Source organism: Delphinapterus leucas, chromosome 11 (genome assembly GCF_059928025.1).
Source record: "Delphinapterus leucas isolate spDelLeu-1000000601 "Yukka" chromosome 11, BTC_Dleu_Yukka2, whole genome shotgun sequence".
Taxonomy (NCBI): Eukaryota; Metazoa; Chordata; class Mammalia; order Artiodactyla; family Monodontidae; genus Delphinapterus; species Delphinapterus leucas.
Genome location: NC_143139.1, coordinates 40,026,264 through 40,053,587, shown reverse-complemented (window position 1 = coordinate 40,053,587; position 27,324 = coordinate 40,026,264). Strand labels below are relative to the sequence as shown.

At 40.2% G+C, this 27,324-nt stretch overlaps 1 protein-coding gene across 8 annotated transcripts in view; it reads left to right on the top strand.

The window, feature by feature from the left end:
• Positions 1 to 27,324, top strand: part of LIMA1 (LIM domain and actin binding 1) — an 82,926-nt gene that overhangs the window by 5,366 nt on the left and 50,236 nt on the right. For 7 of the 8 annotated variants that reach the window (XM_022572190.2, XM_022572187.2, XM_089920695.1 and 4 more), the window contains one exon: positions 23,140 to 23,281. In XM_022572190.2, coding sequence (XP_022427898.1) covers positions 23,163 to 23,281 — 119 coding nt within the window. In that variant the 5' untranslated portion in view covers positions 23,140 to 23,162. Of the gene's footprint in view, positions 1 to 17,468; positions 18,934 to 23,139; positions 23,282 to 27,324 lie in introns of those variants that run through there. The other variant, XM_089920694.1, reaches the window with a different exon arrangement.

The following is a 27,324-nucleotide window of genomic DNA, read 5'->3' as shown; positions in this document are numbered from 1 at the left end:
GGCATGAAAATTAAAAAGTACTGCTGTCAAATTGTGTTTTCATAATGACTAGATCAATATTCTCACCTATAGTGATTGTGAGGGCCTCTTAGTGCATCCTTCGTTAACACTGAATCTTATTTTTTTATCTTTACTAATTTGATAAGCAAAAGTGATTTAATTTGTATTTCTCTAATTACTAGTGAGAGTGAACATTTTTCATACCTTCATTTCCATTTCTGTGAATTGTCTTTTGGTTAATCTGTTCCCATTTTTAAATGTCTTAATTTTTTTTTTTTTGCGGTACGCGGGCCTCTCACCGCTGTGGCCCCTCCCGCCGCGGAGCAGAGGCTCTGGACGCGCAGGCTCAGCGGCCATGGCTCACGGGCCCAGCCGCTCCGCGGCACGTGGGATCCTCCCGGACCGGGGCACGAACCCATGTCCCCTGCATCGGCAGGCGGACGCCCAACCACTGCGCCACCAGGGAAGCCCAAATGTCTTAATATTTTAATTATGTTTTTTATTTGTTTGTTTGGAGTTCTTTCATTTATTTGGGGCTTTGGGGGAGGGAGTACAGGTTTTTATTAGGCCAAACTGAATGAGTGGAGTGATTAAAGCGGAAAGTGTATAGAAGTTGACATTATGGTGTTGTACATGTCCATTATTTTGAGAATCCAGAGCTTGTGATGGATGGAGCAGCACCGCAAAATGGAAAGGGTGCTGGCTTAAGAGTCAGGATTCCCAACTTAGTGTTGGGAACCAACCACTTAGATGATCTTGGGCACGTCATTCATCTTCTCTGAGCCTCATCTGTAAAATGAGAGGGTTGGGCTATTGATCCCAAAATCCATACAACCTATGTATCGAAAGGATGACTTATGAACCACTGCTCACTAGACATTGTGAAATTATTTTCTGTCCCATCCCTAACCCGGCACACATTTTAAATAGATAGAGCCAAGGAAAGACTGGATGCAATAAAGGCAGTTTCCCTAGGGGTGTCAAGGCTTAGTGGAGCTTGGGGGCAATTTAATGTATTTGTACTCTCAAGACAATAGAAGTTACAACAATCGGTATTTTTAGGCACTCCCGTAGGTTGACACTTGATTACCTGGTAAAGTACATGGAAAGAGCCCTGCTGATCTATGCCACAAAGCCCGATCATCTCTAGTGCATATAAAGCAAGTCACTTCATGACAAGATGTTTAAGCTACCAAGCCAAGTTATTTAATAACTTCCCCTATTCCATACAGAAACTATTCTTAGTGTTTTTTTCTTTGTGATTTGTATAAGCTCTTCGGTTTTTTGTTTGTTTGTCTTTAACTCTTTTTCTGCAACCAGGGATTGAACCTGGCCCTGACAGTGAAAGCGCTGAGTCCTAACCACTGGACTGCCAGGGAATTCCCATATAAGCTCTTCGTTTTAAGAATATTAATTCTTTGTTCTATGGTCAAATGTTTAGTTATTTTAATTTCGTACGTGGTATATTATTTCTTATCTATAAATCTTTTTCTTTGGGATTTTTCTGTTGCTTTTATGTTCAGAAGTCTTTTGCCATCCAGAGATGGGTTAAGTATTCACTTCAATTTCCTTCTAAATTTTATGGTTTTACTTTTTATATTCTTTAATTTGTCTTTAATTTACTTTGGAGTACCTAACCAGTATGTTTAGTGCCTTTGCATATCTTCTGAGCCCAGATTCATATTTCCAACACCTGGTAGACCATGTGGATGGTCCCTCTGCACCAGGTACCTGCGTCCACCTAATTTCCCTAGGGACAAGGATAGAAGTTGTGTTGAACACTTCTGTCCTTCTCTCCTCCCACATTTAATCACCAGCTTTGGTTGATACTATCCCAACAGTGATAATGGCTCTTCTAATTCAGCTCCCCCTTTTTTGTTAGAGTTCTTGAGCAATCCTTAGAGTTGGCTTCAGTTTTTCCCTTTCAGTCCAGACTTGTCATAAAAAAATAGAACACTGATTTTCAAAGTATGGTTTCCTGATTATCTGTCTCAGAATCACCTGGGGTGTTGGTTTAAAAAGGAGATTCTTAGGTCCCACCTAGACTTACAAATCAATGTATCTGGAGGGATGGGGCATGGGAATCTGCAGTTTTAAGTACCTGAAGAGATTCTTTTACATACTTAAGGGGAACCAAAGCCCAAGTAAATCAAGTCTAAATTTCTCTGCATGCCATTCAAGACCCCAACTTCCACACCCTGACAGCCTATTTTTCCAGACTTATCTCTCACATCACTACCCACCCACCTGGCACTGTAGCCATACAATGATTCACGGTTTCCTGGACCCACCCTGTCCTTTCCTGCCTCTGTGCCTTTGCTCATGCAGTTCCCACAGCCTCAGACTCCCCCCTTCCCCCCCCGCCCCCCCTTAAATCCTTTTTCCTTAAGAGCTCAAATAAAATGCTACTTTAAAAAAATGAAGCCTTTTCTAAAGTCTTCTATTTGAATCAGTGGCTCCCTCCCCAGCCTTCAGTTGGCACTTTATTTTTACTTCATTTTTTACCTTAGTGCTGTCACTGTTTATGAATTATTGCTTCCTTAATAGATTGTAAACCTTCTAAGTGTGAGAACCTTGCCTTTCCTGTTCATTTTGCAACCATTATACATGTAATAAGCAATTAAATACTCATAGAATACATTAAATATATCTCATGTTGCAAACACTATTGTTAAACAATATTTGACATCACATCACACTGAGAATAAAATTAACATCTTCTACCATTCCTTGTAAATCCTATTTAAACTGGCTCTGTCATCATTTCATACTTCTCACCCCTAGCCATATTATTCCTGCCTCAGGGCCTTTGCATTTGCTATTTCCTTTGCCAGGAAAACTCTCCCATCTCGTCTCTTCACCTGGTTGGCTGCCTGTCTCCTCCCCATCATTCAGGTTTCACCTCAAATGTCATTCACTCAAAGAGGCCTTCCCTGGCCAGTATCTAAAGTATCTGCCCCCTTTCCTACCACCACTCCAGTTACTCTCTTTGTATTTCCTTCACAGTACTAATCACAGTGTTTAATTGTCCAGCTTCCCCAGTGGAATGGAAGCTTCATGAGAGCAGAGACCTTGTCTGTCACTTTTAGTGTTATATCCTGAGCAAATAGAGCACTGCTTGACACATGGTAAATGCTCAAATATTTGTTGAATGAATGAATGAGCCTTGAAGAGAGACTTCTTTTAACAAGTCTTGTTTTGGTTTGCAATCCAAAGTTTTGTTGTGTTTTTTTTTTTTTTAATGGACAACAGCTTGAGATATTTCCATCAGGGTTCAAATCAGGTAGCAGTCTCTGAGGATTTCTGAAGGTAGCAAGACAAAGGTTTGGATACTGTGATAGGCAGGATTCAGTTCCACCTGAGTGCAGGTTTTCCAAGATGTTCCCAGGATCCAGGCCACTATTTTACTACCACTGTCAGCATCTACTTTCAGGGTTATTACTGCTGGCCAATACTAGTCTATTAGCTCTCATTACATTTTTAAAAGCAAGTATAGCAAAACTAGAACCAACTGACTAGAATTTTCAAGCAATCAGAAATTTTATTCTGCTTCCCTTCTCTAGGAGAAAAATAAGAAAGCTACCTAGGATCCTCAAGGAAAGATGAAATTATTTTCATTATACTTACTACATGCCCTGAAATAGGACAGTGTATTGATTAGAGAAGTTTTTAGCAACAGTCTTAATTAACCAAGGGGTTTCTTATTAACATCTAGCCAAACCAGACAATGTTAAGTAATCAGTTCTAATTTTTTTCCAATTTCTCCTCATTGAGTAGAATAATTTTTAATCCCACTAATTTTTTTCCTTGAAACTGGCTTGAAATTTTATTAAAAATTATAACAGTTTTATAGCAATTTATACTTTTCAAAGTAGTTATACTTTTATTTTCTCACTTAATCCTCATAACCATCCCTTGTGAATTATTATCCGTTTTTGAGATAAAGAAACTGAAACCTACCCAAAGAAGCTGATTGACTTTCCCATGGAGAATAAAAGACCACTACTCAATAAATGCTTCTCAATGGCTTTTTAAAAACAGCACCATAATTTGATGTAATTTTAGAAGGTGAACATTAAAATGTAATTAAATCATTAACATTAATATGTTTGTAACCAGTCCTTAAGAAATATGATGCATAGCATTGGTTCACATAAGTAGCAAAATTGTATCACTTCTGTGACTGTGTGATTTGGTATTTCTTTATGTGACCAGCCTCGGCTATGCTTGTCCTTGATTAAAGCATTGTTCTGGGTTAGCTTCTCAGATTTTTACAGAAAGGAAAGATTAGAGAACTTGCCTAGAGAAGAGTCACTTTTCAGTAAACCCGTTTTAATTCTCCTACTTGAAGGGATTGGTTAAATTGATCTGAACTGGCTTTTAAGATTGAGCAAGTCCTGAAAAAAATACATCATCTAAAATTTCAGATAAGAAGAATGGAAGCCAGGCCCTTCCTGGAAATGGCCAGGAGTGAAACTAAGAAGCCCTGTATTTGGAGAAAACTTGATTAATTATTAAGGACAAAGGACTGGTATAAGGAGGTTATATCTTTAACAGATGCAGCCTTCTTAAATAAGTGTATATATTTCTTCTGCTTTGACATTGCAAAGAAGACTCTTTAATTAGCCACTTTGTCTTAATTAGCATGTAATTTTCAAGACCTGGGAGTATGTAGTTCATAGGCAGACACTCAATTATGCAGGTGGGTCTTTGTCAAGATATGTGGGAACTGAGAACTTGGATAATACTGTTTTTCATTCATATAACAGATATTTATTGAGCTCCTGCACTGTACCAGGAACTGATATTTGATGCATCTGATGTTCAAGTATGAAATGGTACAAAGGTTAAAGAAGAAACAGGAATTCAGAGTAAATCCATGTTTTGCATAATGGCCTCAGTCAACTCTAAATTTCTATATTCTTTTTCCAGTTAACTATACTTTTCTCTAATTTTCACTTTAAATTTGAAGTCATTGACATCATTATCTGTGGGGGCTTTGTTTTGTTTTGGGTTTTGGGTTTTTTTGTTTGTTTTGGTTTTTTTTTACTTACTTGGAGAGATTTTCCTTGCTATGTGTGAAAAAATACTGGGAAAAAAACCTCACTGCATTGGACTATGTTTGTCCTTACAGTGAGTTAATTATCAACTGGGGGGAAGGGGGAAGAAGAACCTAGTGAATAAGCAGCAAATTAGATATGAGAGAAGAGATAGAATTAAAATTGGATTAGATCTGGTAATTCCTTAATTTAAAGAAAAAAAAAGATCAGAAAGGTTCTTGGTCGGTTCTTCATGACCTAAAAATTTTAGACTGAAGTCAGTTTGTAAAGGCCATAATTGGGGGTTACTCTTTAAACTGTCTAAATAAGCTTTGTGAAGATTACCACAATTATGTAAAAAGCTAATGTGGGTTTCAAAAGTACAAGAAGATAAGACATTCAAATGAATGAATAAAGTAATAGAAGCATGTAAGAAAATGATAATTATATCATCTTCAACTTAGAGTTTTTACAGAGGTGTTGAGAACACCTAAAATTTGGCCCTTTCAAGGTATAATTTGACAGAGGTTTAAACTTTTTGGTGCAGAGAAATGGCGTCAGCTGTAGTTTTTCTGGTTGTAACTACCAGTTTCTCGGAGACAACATCAGAGATGCTCTTTTTTTTAAATTGCTGATTTAACAAAAATAAGTAGACCATGAAGTACAGTGTGCATTGGAACTGCATTTCTGGTTTATCCTTTGTGCTTGAGATCGTTTTGTTTCCATCCCAGCCTTCTAAAAAATGAGTAAGAGCTAAGATTTATTTAACCTCTCTGGGCCTCAGTTTCTTCATCTGTAAAGTGGGACAATACTATTCTGAATGTGTTACTATGAGGATTAATAAATTTACATTTGCAAAACAATTAAAACAATATCTAGTACATGGTAAATGTTCAGTGAACGTTAGCTATTGTTATTGCCACCACTACTGTCAATATTTATTAAGCACTTATTTTAGCACTAAGCTAAAGGAACATCTTAGAGATGATGAAACTAAGGCTTAGAGTGATTTTCCTAATTTTACTTAATAGATAAGTGGTTGGGAATTCCTGGCAGTCCAGTGGTTAGGACTTGGTGCTTTCACTGCCAGTGGGCCCGGGTTCAATTCCTGGTTGGGGAACTAAGACCCCGCAAGCTGGGTGGTGTGGCCAAAAAATAAATAAATAAATAGATAAGTGGTAGACTCAAAATGTGGACCTGAGCTGAAAGAAACTGGGGCAGAATTGACTTAGAGGTGGAACAGGCTGGGGTATGTGGCCCAGCCGTTTCCATTTCTAGTTTTGAGACACTTTGAGAGTGGCCCAGACCACCCCCAGATACAGGGAGGATGTGATTTTCAGTAAATCATCAGAGCACGGACATTAGGGTCTGTCAGACTTTTTCAAATCCTGGCTCTGCCACTTACTAGCTGTGTTACCTTGAGCAAGTTATTTAACCTTTCTGAGCCTCTTCCTCTGAAAGACGAGAATAGTATTTATTTCATGGTATCATTAAGGATTAAGTGAATAAGATCAAATGGAATGAATGTCTTTGCATATAACTGATCCCTATGCTAAGGTGGCTCAAACTTTTACCTGATTCTGACACAGTCATCTAGATGGTGGGTGATTAGGATCTATGTTTGCCTCCCTGCTCTGGCCTAATGACCCCGGGATCAAGCCAAAACTGCACTCCCAAAGCTGTTTTTACATTGGAATCATAGGGGACCCTTTTCAGAAAAATTAGACGTGTTTGGACTCCGCATGAGAGATTCAGATTCCAAAGATGATCTTGATATTCAGAGCACCCTTCCCCTCACACGACTAAGAAGCCTTAGACTGGCTAGTTGAGGGTAGCAGCTGAAGCATAACCACAGAGAGTGATCTTAATGCCTGGATTGTCACATAGTGTCAGTCAGACTTCTCACAGGGTTGTGCTGTGCTGGGAATATTGATGAGCAATCAAGGGGTGGGTACCCTACAGAAGAGAACTCTACAGAAACGAAGATCTCATCTGTATAGTGAAGCAACATTTCTATTTGGAAAGAATATTAATGAGATCTGGATAGGAATCAGACACCAGGAAAGACAGCTGCTGTGAGAGGCAATTTGAATTGTACAAGGAGTTACACATGATATTCAGAAGGTCCTTGTGCAAATTTAAAAAGTAATTAAGTTGTAGAGATAATAAACAATTTATAAATGACCTTTTAAAAATAAATGTAGTTTCAAAAAGTAAGTGTATTAAGTAGCCAATATACATGTTAAAATACGCTCAACTTTCCTTATGATTAAAAGAATAAAAACTAAAACAATAATGTACCATTTTTCACATATCTAGCAGACTGGAAAAAATAAAAGTGATTAATAATGCTCAGTATGGGAGTCCTCTGGTGGTCCACTGGTTAAGACTTTGCCTTCCAGTGCAGGGGGTGGGCGTTCAATCCCTGGTGGGGGAGCCAAGATCCCACATGCCTCGTGGCTGAAAAGCCAAAACATAAAACAGAAACAATATTGTAACAAATTCAATAAAGACTTTAAAAAATGGTACACATAAAAAAAAAATCTTAAAAAAAATAATGCTCAACATTGACAAGGATGTAGAGAATAAGCTTTCTCATATAGCTAATAGTTCAAATATACATCGATGCAAAATTATATATAAATTGATGCAACTTTTTTTGAGGAACATTTGGAAATGTCTATTAAAAACTTTAATACATAGGTCTTTTGAACCTATGAAATGCTGTTTTAGGAAGTTACACCTTAGATGCACACCTGAAAGTAGGCAATAGTAGAAGCATGTTCACTGCAGTCTTGTTCTTAAAAATGAAGAACCTAAAACCACATAAATATTCATTGACACGGGCCTCATTCAATAAGTCATAAACTATCGCAGAATGAAATAGTATGTGGTACCGAAAGGTTGAGGTAGATCTGATCTGTACATCTTAATGTGGGAAGATGTCCAAGAAGAAATAATTACTGAATAGCACATCAACATAAAACCATTACAATTTTTAAAAATGTGTGTTCACGTGTGACATGTGTTAACTTCTCTGTGCCTCAGTTTTCTCATCTGTAAGATAGGCATAGTGATAATAGCTTCGTCATGAGCTGTTGTAAAGATAAAATGAGATAATGTGTACTGAATGCTTAGAACAGTGACTGACACATAGTACTATGTGTTTGCTGTTATTAACATGTATAGGCAATATCAGAAAATCTTTACTCCGAACTGTGACAGAGGTTACGTTTGGGAAGGAGAATTGGCTTGCGAGAAGGGGTGGACAAGAGCAGGTAGAGGCTTCTGTTTTGTATATTGTGTATTTCCACCTAATTGTTTATGATGAGCACGCTCATCCCTTGACCAGTCACTCTGACCAAGGAAGCTACACAGTGAAGAAAATGGCAGCTAGAAGTGTTTGTTGAGACCAGCAGAGGAGACGTTCCCCAAAAGGAAGGAGGAGGGTGAAGGAGGGTGGCGGTGTGAGGAAATGGGAGGGGCGCTGATGGATTACACCTTGGCTGCTGGAACTATTTTTGAAAACTACTGACCTAATTAAAGAAACAAAATTTTGATTGCACATTCCAACACTTATATATGGACTTATCCTTTTTGCAGTTTAGTTATGTTTATACTAGAAAAGTGAATAATGTTTAATTTGACTTTTTAAAAATTTTTATTTATTTATTTATATTTTTGGCTGCGTTGGCTCTTCGTTGCTGCGTGTGGGCTTTCTCTAGTTGCAGTGAGAGAGGGCTACTCTTTGTTGCAGGCTTCTCATTATGGTGGCTTCTCTTGCTGCGGAGCATGGGCTCTAGGCACTTGGGCTCAGTAGTTGTGGCTCACGTGCTCTAGAGCACAGGCTCAGTAGTTGTGGCTCACAGGCTTAGTTGCTCCACGGCATGTGGGATCTTCCCAGACCAGGGCTCGAACCCGTGTCCCCTGCATTGGCAGGCGGATTCTTAACCACTGCGCCACCAGGGAAGCCCCTAATTTGAGTTTTTGAACTTTTTATTTTATATTGGAGTATAGTTGATTAACAGTCTTGTGTTAGTTTCAGGTGTACAGCAAAGTGATTCAGTTATACATATACATGTATCTGTTCTTTTTCAAATTCTTTTCCCACTTAGGTTGTTAAATAAAATCTGGTATGTATTTTACACTTACGGAACATCTCAATACAAACTAGTCACATTTCAAGTGCTCAATAGACTTTCTTTTTTTTGGCCACGCCGTGAGGCTTGTGGGATCTTAGTTCCCCAACCAGGGATGGAACCCATGCCCCTTGCAGTGCAAGCATGGAGTCCTAACCACTGGACCGCCAGGGGTTTCCCCTAATTTGACCTCTGAATAGAAACTACAAAAAGTAATTGCTCAAAGTGCCCAAAACAAACATTTGAGAAGAGATGGGTAGCTTTTCTAATAATTATGTAATTAAAATTTCAATGTTTTAAAGAGACCACTAATTTCTTTCCATTATACAATATTATAAAGAGAGTAATTTTTGCACTAAAAAAAAGTCAAACAGCTGAAGCAAAAATTACATTTATGAATTATTTTTTATCAGAGTCTAATGACATAGGCCTTGTTAAGACAATGCGACAAGTAAACTAAGTCCAAATGTGTATCCTGTTAATGAAGCCTCTGGAATAATGTTTATTGAATGTGTCTTAGACACGGAGGCGTACGGAGACTGACAAGATCGGACTGTGACCTCAAGCTATGTGCTAGGCATGGCATACATTTATTATCTCCTTTTATGTTTAGAACAACCCTGTAGGGTAGGTTATCATCCTCATTTTACATAGAAGAAGAGGGTAGTACAAAGAGGTCACCATGCATCTGGTTAGCACTGGAATCAGAATTGGAGTCAGTTGGTGCTTCCATGATAACTTACTGCCCTGCCTCCAAATAACCATTGTGGGAGGATGGGTGAAGTGAGCCCTGTATGGGGGTACACTGAGAATTCTCAGGGACCTCAGTGATATCTGTCATCTAGTCTAGTGACTTTCAAACTGTAATTTTTTAAAATAACGGTTTTATTGAAACGTAATTCATGTGACATACAATTTACCTATTTAAAGTGTACAATTCAATGGTTTGTGGTATATTAACAGAGTTGTGCAGCTATCACCACAATCCATTTTACAACATTTTCATCACTTCCTGGAAAAACCCCATAACCATTAGCAGTCAGCCCTTCTCCCCCACCCCCAAGTGGTAGGCCATCACTGCTCTACTTTCTGTTTCTGTAGATTTGCCTCTTCTAGACATCTTCTATAAATGGAATCATGCAACATGTACTCTATTGTGACTGGTTTCTTTCACTTGGTATAATTTGTTCAAGGTTCATCCATGTTGTAGCATGTATCAGTACTTTTCATGGCTGAATAATATACCTTCATATGGATAAACCACATTTTGTTTATCTGTTCATCAGTTGATGAACAATGGGAATGTTTCCACTTTCAGAAACCATCGTGGACAAGTTTATATGTGGATATGTGTTTTCATTTCTCTTGGAGATACACACACATACAAACATACATACATACATACCTAGGATTGGAATTGTGGAATTGCTAGGTCATACGATAATTATATATTTAACCTTTTGAGGAACTGCCAACTCTTTTCCAAAGCAACTGCACCATTTTAGATCCCCATCAGCAGTGTATGAGGGTTTCAGTTTGTCTACATCCTCGCCGACACTTGTCAAACTATAATTTTTTTTTTAACCACGTGCCACAGTGAGAACTATTTTACATTCTTACCCAGTTTATACACATACAAACTGAAACAAAAGCTGTATAAAAGAATATTTATCTCTACTATGTGTGATGCCCTCTAACATTTTCTGTTTCATTCCATTTTTCATTAACATAAACAAACAAGCATGCTGGTTCTGACCCACTAAAATTGATTTCATGACTCATTAATTGTGACCCGCAGTTAGAAAAACTAGGCTATTTTAACCCCTTCATTTTACACAAGAGGAAATTGAGGCCTTGAGAGATGACTTGTTAAGCAGGTGATAGTGTTAATTAGTGGCAGATTAAATAAAGATTAGAGCTCAAGCCTGTTGGCTTCTTGCTTTAACTTTAACATCTCAATAAATTTTAGTTACCCTCATATTCAGTAGATAAAAATAAATTGGAATTTCTATTCAGATACCGTATTTTTAACCATGTATATTTTTCTCAAGCAACGTTTTAAATTCAGCAACAAACCAATCTAGAGGAAAAAGAGTAAAAAGAATTCAACTTTGGGAAGTCCACAGTGGTCCAGTGATTAGGACTCAGTGCTTTCACTGCGGTGGGCCTGGGTTTGATCCCTGGTCAGGGAACTAAGATCCCACAAGCCTCGAGGCATGGCAAATAAATAAATAAGCCGTTAAAAAAAAAAATCTTCAGAAAAAAAAAAAGAACTCAATTTTATTATCATGAGTTATTGGTCTGCACTGTATATTTATTTATTTATTTAGGCGGTGCCAGTTCCCAGTTGTAGCACGTGGGATCTTAGTTGCGGCATGAGAACTCTTAGTTGTGGCAGGCATGCGGGATCTAGTTCCATGACCAAGGATGGAACCCGGGCCCCCTGCATTGGGAGCACGGAGTCTTACCCACTGGACCACCAGGGGAGTCCCTGCACAGTAATTTTGTGCCATCTGGGCAGGGAAGTTCTAGATGAACCTAGATGATGGGCAACAAATTTATCAGTTCAGTGACCCAGGTTCATTTTGTCCAAACCTCAGTTAACCTTTGAAGGGCAGCCATTTTTTTTACACTACCAAATTTGAATGACAATGCAAAATTTGAAATGAACAATATAAAAACATTTTATGCTGCTGTTTTTCCATTTTTCTTGGAATACGTATAGATCTTAGACCTTTTTATTTCAATGCTTTCCAGCATATGATGGGGAGAGACTTCCAACACTAGAATCACTTCAAGATTCTTGTTAAGATGTGGTCTTCCTGGACCCTACTCCAGACCTAATGAATCAGAATTGAGGCATGGGACCTGGAAATCTGTATTTTAAACAAGCTTCCTGGGTGCTTCTTATGAACACTTGAGTGACCTACTGAATTAAGTCTCCCCCCTCTTTATTTCTCATCTTAGCTCTCTTTTAGTTTCTAGAATTACTATTTAGCTTTATTACCTGAAGAGCCAGTTATTTGTAAGAAATAGCATTTGTAAGAAAATACCTGAAATATTCCAACAGAGGGAGTGAACTAAAACAATCTGTATAGATAAGGTTCCGTTGTATTCTGCCTGAGTTTAATGCTAGAGACCATTTTTTCGGTGGCTATATCCTCTGGTTTCCCATTATTTGGAATGATTTTTCTCGGAATAAACAGACATAACCCACTGTTTTGTTTCACTTTCTTTCCCCCCCAAAGTACTAGTTTATAAAAATAGGTGAATCCAACAAATGATTTCAGATACCTGGTAAACCTCCCTTCATTTAACAAATACTTGAGTACCCACCCATGTGCCAGGCACTGTTCTGAGAGTTAAAATACAATGTGATCCAAAAAATACAATGTGATCAATGTTAGGGTAGGTATAGTCCTTTGGAAACTTAAGAGGAGCCTCTTAACCCAGTCTTCGGGGTTAGGGAAAGCATCTGGAGGAAAGTGTCATCTAAGCTGGGACCTATATCATAAGGCCAGGGAGGGTCTGAAGTATTTTCAGACAGAGGGAGCAACATGTACGGAGGAAGGCCCAGGCTCTTAGCCCCTATGCCATCCTCTCTTCACTATGTGTCACATGTTAGGCATTTTTGATGAGCTAAGGTTAATGATGGTATACTCTTCGGAGAGGTGAATCACGTGCCTGTGATCAACACAATTAGAAAGAGGCAGAGTGAGACCCTGGAAGTCCTCTTTTTGACTTCAGACCTTGTACACATTTTGTTACCATTATACTGTCTTTCATGCTATGTTATTTATTTTATATAAGCAAAAATTCATATGCCAGCTCATCTTTGGAGAAAAATTATCTGTGGTTAAGTAAACTTAATTTGAAGAGTAATGGTAAGAGGATGATTTAGGCTGTATTATGTTGTGTATTTATGTGACACATGAAGGTATCCATCATACAGTGGAAAGTCAGGAAGGTTAGGGCTTGTGATACAGCTTTGGGAATCATTTGATGTAAGTGACCTTTGATGACTTCAGCATAGGTGAGCTTACCCAGAGAGAGGAGAGATACTGACCTTTGAGTAATGTCTAGGAACAGGGGTGAGTGGAGAGAGAGAGGGAGAGAGGATTCCATGAGAAAATTGTGAATGGTTTAAAAGATAGGAAAGGAAGCAGGAGAGTTCCATTTAAGAAAAAAGGAGAAATATAATTTCAAAAATGAGGGATTAATCAACAACTCAAATGTCAACAGAGAGTGATAAAAACTGAGACATGGTCCTTGGATTTGATAGTAAGAGGTCTTCAGGAGAATAATTTCAACAGGATGGTGGGAGTGGAAGCTACACCCAAGTGGGCAGAGGGATGAATAGAAGATGAGGAAGTGGAAACAATGAGGACCCGGAAACTAAGTTTCTAAAGATGGGAGCAAGGTGAGATGGTAGTTTGAGGGGGGAAAGGGCTTAAGAGAAAAAAGGATTATTTCCTTAATCCATATATACAAATTTCCACGCACACACACCCCAGAGATGTGAGCATGTTTTTAGGGCAAAGTCAGAGGTGGAGGTAAAGTTAGGGTCTGGGGAAGATAGAAGAGTCAGTATTGTGACACTTATTTTTCTCCTGACATAGGCCAGGTAGGGGGAAAGATTATATCTGAGGGTACTTTCTTCTTCTTTTATCTCTGGAATAGTAACATGTGAATTGCTTAGGGTGAATATTTGTAACTGCCTAGTGAAGATTGCTCTGATTCTTTGATGAGCAGTTTCCAGTGAAATTGCTTCTCAGTTTTACAACTTCTTTTTTCATTACTTTTGCCCTGGATCTTAGTGTTTTTCTGTTTTGTTTTGTTTTGGGGTTTTTTGGCCACGCCATGCAGCTTGAGGGCCGACCAGGGGTTGAATCCCGGCCCTCAGCAGTGAGAGCGCGGACTCCTAACCACTGGACCGCCAGGGAATTCCCTCTTAGTGTTTTGTTTTGTTTTTTAATAATACTTTTTTTGGGGCTTCCCTGGTGGCGCAGCGGTTGAGAGTCCGCCTGCCGATGCAGGGGACACAGGTTAGTGCCCCGGTCCGGGAGGATCCCACATGCTGCAGAGCGGCTGGGCCCGTGAGCCATGGCCGCTGAGCCTGCGCGTCCGGAGCCTGTGCTCCTCAACGGGAAAGGCCACAACAGTGAGAGGCCAGCGTACCGCAAAAAAAAAAAAAAAAAACTTAAAAAAAAAAAGTCTATTTATTTATTTGGTTGAGTTGGGTCTTCGTTGCTGTGCAGGGGCTTTCTCTAGTTGCGGCGAGCGGGGGCTACTCTTCGTTGCGGTGCACGGGCTTCTCATTGCGGTGGCTTCTCTTGTTGCGGATCACCAGCTCTAGGCGTGCGGGCTTCAGCAATTGTGGCACGTGGGCCCAGTAGTTGTGGCTCGCGGACTCTAGAGCGCGGGCTCAGTAGTTGTGGCGCATGGGTTTAGTTGCTCCACGGCATGTGGGATCTTCCCAGACCAGGGCTCAAACCCGTGTCCCCTGCATTGGCAGGCGGATTCTTAACCATTGTGCCACCAGGGAAGCCCTCCCTCTTAGTATTTTGTTTTGTTTTGGTTTTTTTGCGGTACGCGGTCCTCTCACTGTTGTGGCCTCTCCCGTTGTGGAGCACAGGCTCCGGACGCACAGGCTCAGCGGCCATGTCTCACGGGCCTAGCCGCTCCGCGGCATGTGGGATCTTCCTGGACCGGGGCACGAACCCGTGTCCCCTGCATCGGCAGGCGGACTCTCAACCACTGCACCACCAGGGAAGCCCCCTCTTAGTGTTTTTAAGAACAAAATATTCTTATAGAGGAGATAAGAAAGAGGCAAATGTTATTGGTAACTCTGATCAGATGCAAATATCTATATCCTTGCTGACCCTGGGGAATTTGGTCATTGTTACAATTTCCCTATTGTCTAGGATATATGTTTCTACAGAGACCTGGCTGAAGCTCTTCCAAGAACAGTAGCAATGATTATTCTAACATGCTATAGACTTGTATGTCACCATGTTGCTGAATAAGAGAGTAGGGAGCCTTTTGTGAATAGTATTTGAAGTTATTTAGTGGTTCCATTTTCTTTTTTCATATCATTTGAGTTTATCTCAGAGTTTGAATAAGCTAAAATTACTGACTAATTCACAGTTCTGAAAAATGATATTTACCGTCTCAACTTGCCTTAGGACTATATAATGGCAGTCATTTTTTGTACTAATAGCGTTTTGGATAAAATTGAAACCTTCATGCAGTTTTATTCAAGACATATTTATAGAGTTCCTTCTATTTAAAAAAAGCAAGATACTAGGAAGGCAAGAGGCAAAGTAGATCTGTCCTCTCACCTCAAGAAACTTTCTATTGAGTATGATTTATAAAATTATTATAAGGCAGAGGAAGTGACCTATGCTGATTGGGAGAAGGCTAGGGCAGTTCAGGAAAGGGTTCTTTGAGGAGGTAGTCTTTTCACTTGAGTCTTGAAAGGTGAATATATTGAGGAAGAGATAACAGTCTTAAGTGTAAAGAAAAAATATATGGTGTATCAAGGGAGTAGAAACTGGCAATGGCATCATTTTGGAGATTCTAGATCTCTCTCCACATTCTATGAAATTAGGCTTCTCACCCTCAGAGAAAGAAGTTACAAATAAATAAAAGGGAATACTAGAATGAATTTTGTGATGCTAGATTGGAGTCAGAAGTATCACTATGAATTTATAGTTTAAAAATATATATGTATATATTTATAAATTTATATATAAATATATATAGGTAGATATAGAGATAAATATAGAAATATAGATGTGTATATATATATGGGTTAATATACATACATATATTCCTAGTTCTGTCCCCTGAGAGCCTAGAAGCAGTGACATCTCTGTAGCAATGAGTACACCTAATGTCCAGATCTTGGTTTCTCCAATAAAAGGAACCAGACTTCCTTGGAGAAGTGGTTGATTCCAGAGCTGGGGCAGGGCAAGCACAAGATGAATCTGAAACATCTTACAGAGCTAGAAAGTGAGGAAGTGCTTAAAAAAAAAGTGGTGGCATCTTGAAAGGACACCTGAGCCAAGCTGAAAGAGCTCCAAATGGCCAAGGTAGAATAATCTATGCAACAAAATAACATAACCTAGGGAATAAAATAATCCAGGAATTATCATAACCCAGAGAATAAAATAAATATCCATGAGTCTGTACGAGTATAAATACATGATTGAATAAATAAATGAGGGAGAAAGGATAATTCCTCCTTATAGGATAATTCTTCCTTATATAATAATTCCAATTAATAAATGTAGGAGGAATGAGGGCAATAGAAAATCACCATTGGAACACCACAGTATGGGAATTCCCTGGTGGTCTGGTAGTTAAGACTCCGTGCTTCCACCGCAGGGGGCGCAGATTCGATCCCTGGTCGGGGAACTAAGGGATATAAAGGGAAGAAGATAGTCACTTTATAGTGGAGAAACGTGGCAGGTACCACCTTAACCAAGTGATCAAGGTTAACATCATCAGTAATAAGATATCAAAATCATGTATCCTCTGATATGATGCACTGAGGAGGCACATCAGCTCTGTAGTATTCTTCCCCAGATTCTATAACCTCAATCTAATCTGAGAAAACATCATATTTAAAAAAAAAAACAAACTTTATTTTTGAGAATTGAGAGATGTTCCAGGCTTATCTTGTTTTGTTTCATCTCTTTTTTAAAAAATTAATTTATTTGGCTGTGTTGGGTCTTGGTTGCGGCATGCAGGATTTTTTGTTGTGGCGCGTGGGCTTAGTTGCCCGCCCCCCCCTCACCCCAGCCCCCCCCAGCCCCCCCCCCCAGCATGTGGGATCTTAGTTCCCCAAACAAGGATCGACCCGAGTTCAGCTGGAAAGCAGATTCTTAACCACTGGACCACCAGGGAAGTCCCCATCTCTTTTTTTTTAATTGAAGTATAGTTGATTTATAATGTTGTGTTAGTTTCAGGTGTGCAGCAAAGTGATTCAGTTATACATTTACATATAATATCGATTCTTCTTCAGATTCTTTTCCCTTATAGATTATTATTAGATACTGAGGATAGTTCCCTGTCCAGGCTTATCTTGTATTTGCCCTTCCCCAGCTCCGTATCAACCACTTCTCCAAGGAACCCGGGTTCTTTTTATTGGAGAAACCAAGAAACCCAAATTAGGGGCAGTCTACATAATATCTGCCAGTAGTCTTTAAAGTGTCAAGGCCATTCAAGGCAAGGAAAAACAGAAGAACTGTCAGAGATTGGAGGAGCCTGAAGGAGACATGACAACTAAGTGCAGTATAGGGTCCTAGAATAGAAAAAGGACATTAATGAAAAAACTGGTAAAATTTGAATATAGTTTATTTGGTAGTACTGTACCAATGTTAATTTCTTAATTTTGATAATTGTACTGTGGTAATGTAAGAAAAAGCTAGGTGAAAAGTATATGGAAACGTTTTACTATCTTTGCAGCTCCTGTGTAAATCTAAAATTACTTCAACATCAGGACTTCCCTGGCAGTCCAGTGGTTAAGACTCTGTGCTTCCACTGCAGGGGACTAGGGTTCCATCCCTGGTCGGGGAACTAAGATTCTACATGCCGCACGGCCCGGGTGAATTTAGTCACTATTTTTTTTTTTTTTTTTTTTGCGGTACGCGGGCCTCTCACTGTTGTGGCCTCTCCCGTTGTGGAGCACAGGCTCCGGAAGCGCAGGCTCAGCGGCCATGGCTCACGGGCCCAGCCGCTCTGCAGCATGTGGGATCCTCCCGGACCGGGGCACTAACCCGTGTCCCCTGCATCGGCAGGCGGACTCTCAACCACTGCGCCAACAGGGAAGCCCTAGTCACTATTTTTTGTACAAAAATATACCCTTAGAGGTAAATGTAGTTTATATTCTAAAACAAATTATGTGGGAACACATTTCATGTTGCTTTTGCTTACAATTTCCCTTTGCACCTTGAAGTTTTTTAGATTTTTTTTCTTTTAATTAAGTCTACAATCTATTTCTAAAAGATAACATTTTTTCTTAACAAGTGAGTTTGTACTTTGTTCTCTATTTTGAGGTTATATTCAAGCAACTATGCCTGTTGCACAAGCAACCATCTCAGGAGCCAAAAAAAAAAAAGAGAGAGCAAGAAAGATATGACTGAGATTGGATTTTTTTTTTAATTGGGGTATAGTTGCTTTACAATCTTGTGTTAGTTTCTGCTGTACAACGAAGTTAATCAGCTATATGTATACATATATCCCCTCCCTCTTGGGCCTTCCTCTCACCCTACCCCGATCCCACCCATCTAAGTCACCACCGAGCACCAAGCTGAGCTCCCTGTGCTACTGTACAACAGGTTGCCACTAGCTGTCTGTTTTACACATGGTAGTGTATATATGTCAATCCCATGAGATTGGATTTTTAAGAACAGGATTTTATTAGTGGCAGCTCATTTACTTTTGTCCCAGCCTTGTTTCCGGGAGACAATTCGCTTGGTTAGGTAAAGCTGTAGATGAATTTATTAGAGCTGGTTTCCCAAGCAGCTCCAGGCCTCACCCTAAGCAATCTCTTGAGGAAGCAGATACCTGGGGACAAATTTCCCAGTGTGTCATTGCCCAACCCTTTATTTTCAAGGACCTTTGTTCAGAGATCTTTATATCTAGGCTATAGCTCACCCAAAGGGGTTTAGCTGTTCCACCTCAAGCTACCTGGTGTGATAAAAGAACTTTGAACTGGGAATAGCTCTGGCTCTCATCCTGACTAGCTGGTGAGTTTGGGAGAGTTATTGGGTGTTTATGTGGCTTAATTCCCTTACTGTAAAAAGGGGGATTTGATTACTTGATTTCTAAGCTTCTCTCTTGATGTAAAAATCTGCCATATGTACCTGAAACTGAAGGCATCTTCCTCTTAGCAAATAGTTCCCCTTTCTATGTATCGCATTATTACTTGCTGTACCACTGTCCCAGTCTCTGAGGCTAGGTTAATTTTAGAGTTATTTTTGTTATATCTGTTTCCTTTAACTCTTGCACAAAGTTCCACCAATCCAGCAGTTCTTCCTTTACAGTTGAAGTTTGGGTTTTGGAGTCTGAACACTGGATTCCGCCTGGGCCATATGTTAGCTAGATGACCGTAGGCAAATTATTCAACCTCAATAAACCACAGGTGGCTTTTTTGTTTGTTTGTTTGTGTTTATTTTTTAATGGAAATAGTCTATCTCCAGGAGTGTTGTAAGAATTAGAGTTAGTAAGTGCCCGATAAGTGATAGCTGCCATCATTATTTGTATATGACAATGCAATGGATTGGATCTTAAAATCCACTGGGCCTCTGGAAAAAATATTCAAGGATATTGTAGCCCAAACCGAATACATCCTTCTGGAAGAGTTTTTTTAGGTGTTGTACATGCCTTTTTCACTCTTAAGGATTAAGGAAGTTGTCCTGAAGTCTGAGAATGGGACTGTCATCTGAGACAGAGTGGGTGAGTTGGGGGAGATATCACACATTTAATGCAAGCCCAGAAAGCCAAGATATTCATGATGGGAGAGTATTTCAAGCAGGCCCAAGGTAACTTTAAGTTGCTCTGAAATTCTTTTCAGAGCAACTTAAAGTTACCTCTGATGCTAAACTTAAAGTTATCTCTGATGCTAACCATTCTGGGAATATACTTGCCACCACACCCTTACCGAAAGATCATTTGTGTGGGTTGCAACTAGGTGAGTTCAGAGATTTTGCTGCCCGGTTTTCGACCTTGGCTAAAGGTGATGGTCTTAATCATTACTCATACTTGTAGTGGAAAGAAAATTGACTTTGGAATCAGACAGAATATGGATTTGAATTCCAGCTCTGCTACTTTATAGCTAAGTAATCATTGTAAAGTTATTTAATATCTCTGAACCTCAGTTTCTTCATCATAAAGGTAAGCTAAAAAAACCAATCTTTTAAAGTGGTTGTGAGGATTGAGACGTGCTTTGCGTAACTAGATGTTTTTAGATGTTTTAAAATGTTCCTTTCCTTCTAAGAGTCTGATTTTTAACCTTTCAACTCCCTGCTGTGTATCACTAGGATTTTTCTTGCTGACATGTAGATCTCAACATGTGTAAAGCACAGCTCTTCATTCCTCCTCTTCTTCCTCTATTTACTCTCTGTTAGTGGCATCAACAACCTTCTAATGGTTCAAGTTTGATGATGCCACCTTTGATTCCTTCTCTCACCCTAAGTCCGTTTTATTCTAAGAACTCTCAGTTCTTTCTTCCCACTTTTCCATTCCCACCTATGCTAATTTAAACCTTGATTACCTTTCACTTAGACAGTTTTAGGATCTTCTTGACTAGTAAATAAGACTCCAAGCTTTTCCTGTCTTATCAAGTTACACACTGCTGCAGAATCAGCTTTTATTTTTTTAATATTTATTTTATTTATTTGGTTGTGCTGGGTCTTGGTTGGGGCAGGTGTGCTCCTTAGTTGCGGGAGCTGTGCTCCTTAGTTGTGGCAGGTGTGCTCCTTAGTTGCGGCTCACTGGCTTCTTAGTTGCGGCACGTGTGCTCCTTAGTTGCAGCTCGCTGGCTCCTTAGTTGCGGCATGCATGTGAGATCTAGTCCCCGCACCAGGGGTCGAACCCAGGCCCCCTACGTTGGGAGCACGGAATCTTAACCACTGCACCACCAGGGAAGTCCCAGAATCAGCTTTTAAAACATGGCTTTTATTATGTTACTTGCTTTTTCAGAAACTCCCAGTGTTCCACCATTGAGACTGGGTAATCCACTACAGAGCTCTTTTCTTACAGATGTGGATATTGAGGCTCAGGGAAATCTTTTTTTTCATTTGCCATGAAGGTCACGCATGTGCTAGGGAATGACACATGACAACTAGATCTCATCTCTGCTCACCTACAGGCTAGTTCTTTCTGCTATTGGAATATGGTCCAGATTCCTTAGCGTGGTTTTCTTTGTTGTTGTTGTTGTTGTTTTGGCCATGCCGCTCGGCTTGTGGAATCTTAGTTCCCCAACCAGGGATTGAACCCGGTCCCATGGCAGTGAAAGCACTGAGTCCTAACCACTGGACCACCGGGGAATCCTATTAGCATGGTTTTCAAGGCTGTTCCCGGTGTGTCCTCATTCTGTCTTTCCCTACTTTAACTTCTCTTGCATCTAGAGTCTAACTCCATTAATGCTTTTCCTTTTTTAATGAACAAGTATGAGAAAATATATTCTGTATTTTTTTTGATCCATAATTGATCCCTTTAGAACTGACAACATTCATACCTGTACTTACATTGGAAGCATAATTGTACCAAATAATGTCTAAAAGTGTTGTTCGGTATTTCGTGGACTTGGCTTAAAGGGTCATTATTGTGGTTATACATAATTACGTTTAGCTGAATAAACAGCTGTGTCATTTTCTTGTTAGAGAAACGCCTGCCAAGGTCTGGTAGGTCTGTCAGTTACAAACTGAAAAGCAGATAGACAAATGTCATATATTATTTGATACACGCAGGTTTATTTCAAAGAACATGTGTAGAATTAAGGTTATTTTATCCAGGGAGAAGAGATAATACAAAAAACTAACATTTATTGCTTACTTATTCTATGTCAGGGTCTTTTATTCTTTATCTTATTTATTCCTCATAAAGATACCATGAAGTAAGTACTGTTGTTATGGATGAAAAATCTAAGTTTTAGGGAGGGACACACAGCTTTAAGTAATGGGGCCAACACTCCCATTGAGTACATGTGTCTCTTGACACCAGAGCTCCTTACCATAAGAGGGTTCAATGTTGTCTTACAACATGGGGATTTAAACAAACAAACAAAAACAACAAAACTAATGTTGTTTTCAGACAAGGCTTTAGTGGGGAGAACAGGTACTACAAATGGAAAAGTAGTGTGGTCGTTTTGGGTCACTTATCACTTACTTTGCATCACAGGACTTTTAGTGTGAAATGGTAGCCCACATTGCTTGGTTAAGCACATTGTGTGTTCTGCTGTTGTCAAGGCTGTTGGAAGCAGTGCCTGATGAACCATATTTTCTACCAGATAAGTTATGCTCTGTGGTTGTCAGGAGAGCTGCAAGTAGCACTTTCATTTATATTGTTCAATCTTCAAATAAGGAAACTATTGACTCATTTCTAATCTCACCTCCAACAAAGGTTGGAACTCCTTTGATAATTACTGGGGCAAAAACAAATAATCCAGTTAATGGATAGGGTCTAGGTGATGTCAAGGGCATGGCTGTATATATTCTTTGACTTGAAGCCAATACTAATATATTATACTTAAAATGTTCTTCATACTACTATAATTAATGCCTAGTATTTTAAGTATATTATCTCCTTAAAACCCACATCAAAAACCCTGTAAGGGTAGGTATTCTCATTTTACAGTGAGGCAACTAAAACTGAAAAGGTTATATAATTTGTTCAAGGTTACAAAATTTTGATTTCATTTGAAGTCTACCTTGCCTTAAAGCCCATGCTCTTTGTTTCATTCTATGCTGTACCCACAGCTCTCTCCCCAGCACCAAGTGGTCATTGCTACAGAACTTGGGGAGAGAGGGCAGCCAAAAAAACTTGGATGTAGGTAGAACCTAATTTGGACCTGACTCTACAGAGATGCCAATTGTACTTCCCCTGGGATGTAACTCAGAAGAGTGGGACATTTCACTCCAAATGTGACTTTGGAACAGGCTTAAGTTCAGGGAAAGGCCAATCACTGTTTGCACAGTGGGGTCAGTCATAAAATGATGGAAACTGAAAGGGACCTTAGAGATTACCTGATCTAACCTTCTCATTTTACAGGAAACTACAACCCAAATTCAATCATCTGACCAAGGTTACAGTTTTTGAGAGAACCGGTAGAGGACTACAGTCTGCTGCTCCAGGGCTCTCTGCTCTCTCACTTCACACCACACCGCTGCCAGTCCTTGGATGCTGGAGAATCCTCTTCTGTGTCTGATATTCTGACTTTCTTTGTCACATAGGTATTTCAGTATCTGTAGACAAGATGGAATCAACTCCATTTAATAGACGGCAATGGACTTCACTATCATTGAGGGTTACGGCCAAAGAACTTTCTCTTGTCAACAAGAACAAGTCATCGGCTATTGTAGAAATATTCTCCAAGTAAGTGCTGATCCTGGTCCAAAAGGACCATCTGTCTTGAGCAAACACTACCACCTGTCAGGGAGATTGCTAAAGGAAGTACATGGTGTAGAATGGCTTTTCTGAGCACCGTCTGGATTTTAAGTACCATGCAAGGCTCTGTGGAGAAGGAATATGATGATAATCAGGATACACATTCTCTGTACTTGACTTTTTGTTCAGTTGGGGAAAGAAAGAGTTATAAACACAAAAGACGATTATAAAACACATTAGTTATTAAGCAAAATGTCAGTAAGTCCAGAATGAACAGGAGTAAGGACTAGATATAAAATACGAGAGAGAGAGTGAACACCGTGGGCAGAAGCTAGTCAGGAAGGCTTTCTGGTTGAGGTGAATTTTGAGGTAGGTTTTTAGTTGAAGGGAGTATTAGGTGCACTCTATACCTGCATGGTCCAATAGGGTAGCCACTACATATGTGGCTACTTAAATTTAAATTAATTAAAATTAAAAACACTTAAAATTCAGTTCATCAGCTGCACTAGCCACGTTTCAAGCGCCAATGGCTACATGTAGCTGGTGGCCACCACGCTGGACATCACAGAGGCATTTCACCATTGCATACGGTTCTGTTGAACAGTGTAAACTATGTAGGCAGACTGCAGCCTACTGGCTGCCTGTTTTAGTAAATAAAGGTTTATTAGAACATAGCCATGTCCTTTTGTGTATTGTCCATGGCTGCTTTCATGCAGCAGAGTTGCAGCAGCAGAGTTGCAACAGAGACCATATGGCCCTCAAAGTATAAAATATTTACTGTCTGGCTCTTTAAGAAAAAGACCCCTGCTCTGGACCATGAGTTTTTTGGTACGAGGGCCCCTTTCCTGCATATTTTATATCCCTAGTGTGTAGCATGGTGATTAGAACATAGTAGGCACTCAACAAATGTTGAGGGAATGGTATGTTAATAATATACCAGAGATGGTAAGCACGTTAACTTCACTCAAATAGAGATGCCATAGAGCTTAGGGCAGAGCTTACCTCACTAGTAGAGTTTGTTAATTAATAGGAAGCTATGATACATGTAAGAGAAGAAAGATGGTAAAGACTTGAAGAAAGTGATTCTGGAGCTATATCTAGAATACAGCTAAATACCAGTAGGAAGTTTCTGTAACCTGCACTGTCACCTTTTCTTCAGTGACAAATCCATCAACCACCTGCTCTGTAGAAAACACTGCCCTTCCATCCTGTTGACCATGGTTATCACTTAAGGTGGCATAGAGGCGGGGTGAGACCGCATAGCTCTTTTACCTTCTACGTTATGCTTTTTACATTGCTGTAATTTTTATGTCAAATGTATTATTCTTATCAAAAAAAGAAAATCAATAAAGCTATTTCAGAAAAAAGGGATCAAGCTCTGGAAAGCTATTAAGACTTAATTCCTGACCTCAAGGAATGTAATACTATAGTTTAGTATAGTTTGTATAGTAGAGGAAGTCCCCAAACTTCCTTCATCTTAAGAATCACATGAGGTACCTGTTAATAATATGGTGTTCCAGGGAGTTCCCTGGTGGCCTAGTGGTTAGGATTCCGGGCTTTCACTGCCATGGCCCGGGTTCAATCCCTGGTTGGGGAGCTGAGATCCCACCAGCCAAGTGGCGCGGCCAAAAAAAAAAAAGGGTGAGGGGGAATAATATGGTGTTCCAGTTATTGCTACACAGGAAAAACAATCTTCAAAATTTAGTGGCTTGCAATAATGACAATACTTATTTTACTGTGAATCTCCAATTTGGGCAGGGCTTGCCTCGGTTCCCCTCACCATCCCCGGTATCTCAGAACTGGGGGCCATAGTCATCTAAAGGCTTACTCACAAGTCAGGCGGTTGATGCTGGCAGTCATCTGGGATCTCAGCTGCGGCCATGATCAGAACACCTACATATGGCTTTTCCATGTGGCTGCTTGGCTTGCTTGGCTGGGCTCCAAGGGCAAGCATCCAGAGAGGGAGGGAAGGAGGGAACAAAGAAGGAAGGGAGTCAGGGCCAGGGGTTGTGTAGCCTTTTATGACCCAGCCTCAGAAGTTATACAGTATCACTTTTTCCACATTCTCTTCATTAGCACCAGTCACTAAAGCTGGCTCATGTTCAGAGGGAGGGGAATTTGACTCTACCTTTTGGTGAGAGAAATGTCAGAGATTTGGGGGGACATGTTTTAAAACCATCCTAAATGGCCTCTCAGGCTCCTCCCTTAAAGATTCTGATTCAATGTATCTGGGATGGGACCCAGGAATTTGTGTTTTTAACAAGTATCCTAGTGATTTTTACCTGCAGGGAAGTTTAAGAAGCACTGGTAATAGAAGAGAGGGACTTACGAACTCAAAGCCGTGAACTTGAACGTAAAGCAGGACAAATAAGGTTTATTGGTTCAAGTAAAGGTTCAAGTAAAGGCTTGTGGAAGCTGAACATGAATAAAGGGAATAGGAAAGCAAGGAGTCAGTCGAGCATGGAGAAATACAGAAGGGAGAAGGGACTGGAACAGTTCAGTTAGGGCCAGATGCTGGAAGGCCTTGAGTGCCATGCTAAGTTTAGGATTTAGTTAGATAAACAACAGAAACAATGGAAAGTTTTTATGATCAGGCTTGTATTTAGTGCCCTCTTTTTTTTTTTTTTTTTTTTTTTGGCTGCAGCATGCAGGATCTTAGTTCCCTGACCAGGGATCAAACCAGTGTCCCCTGCAATGGAAGTGTGGAGTCTTAACCACTGAACTGCTAGGGAAGTCTCTATCAGGCTTGTATTTAGAAAGATGCTTCTGGAAACAATGTAAAAGGTATATTGGAAAGATGACAGATTGATAGCATGGAGACAAATTCTGAGGCTCCCTTGAGAATCCAAGTGAAAGCTATTGAGGGTGGGGGGCGGGAGGAGTGGAAAGGAAGGGAAGGATTTGAGACAGTGTTGAGCTGTGATTAATGGGACTTGGAAACTCCCTGTTCTGCAGAGAAACTTCTCCACATTCTTACCCTTTTCACCCTCCCTAGCCCCACCTCTCTTTCACTGAACTTGGCTTTCCCTCGCCAGGCATTCTGTTTCTGAGTAGCGCCTGCTCTTTCTGCACATGCTTCCCTGAAATATTCTGGGGCCAGGAGTCAGGGGTGCTACATCTCCGCTACTGTTTCCCATCCATTGTTTTTTTTTGCCTTGTTCTGAGGTTGTAAACCTGTGCTTTGAGCTCACATCTAATCATAGCATTCTTATGCTCCCCTTCAGGACAGTGGTGTGCCAAGCTCCTTGCCTTCATTGGGGACACTAGCTTCCAGCTTCATTTCCTCCTCAGTGTTTCTCAATGGGGGTGCTATTAGCATTTTGGATTAGGCAGATCTTCCTTGTGCAGGATGTTCATCTTCTTGCCTTCCTCCCAATGCTAGTAGTACCCCATGATATTGTGGCAACCAAAAAAAAGTGGGGGAGAAACCCCAATAAGTTTCTCACACATTTCCAAATATCCCGGCCAGTAGTGCCCCCAGTGTAGAATCACTGGCCTACATAAATGACCTGTCTGATACTTTGGACTCATCATTTCTTATTTATTTATTTATTGGCCATGCCACATGGCTTGCGGGGTCTTAGTTTCCCGACCAGGAACTGAACTCAGGCCCTGGCAGTAAAAGCACTGAGTCCTAATCACTGGACCCCCAGGGAATTCCCATGGACTTGTCATTTCTTGATCTACCCTACTTCTTCAACCTGCACATTGTCTCCCATGCCCCTGCATCTAGTCCCAACCTTTTCATCACCCAGAATCCATCTCTGAAATGTGCATCTGGAAAACCTACTCTCTGATTAGAGCCTCCTTTTCTACTTGTTCCACTTTCTTATTCCCACTCACCCTGCTCTTTGGCCAAACCGGGACACCCAGGCCATGGATGTCAGTCCCCTTCCTGGCTTCACTTCCTTCCCTGCCTAACTCGGTCAGTCATCTCAGTGAAACTCTCTCCCCTTCCTCAGTTCCCATCCCACTGTTTTATTCTGTCATTGTCCATTCCAGCCAATTCTCAAGATAGAGGATTTGGGTCC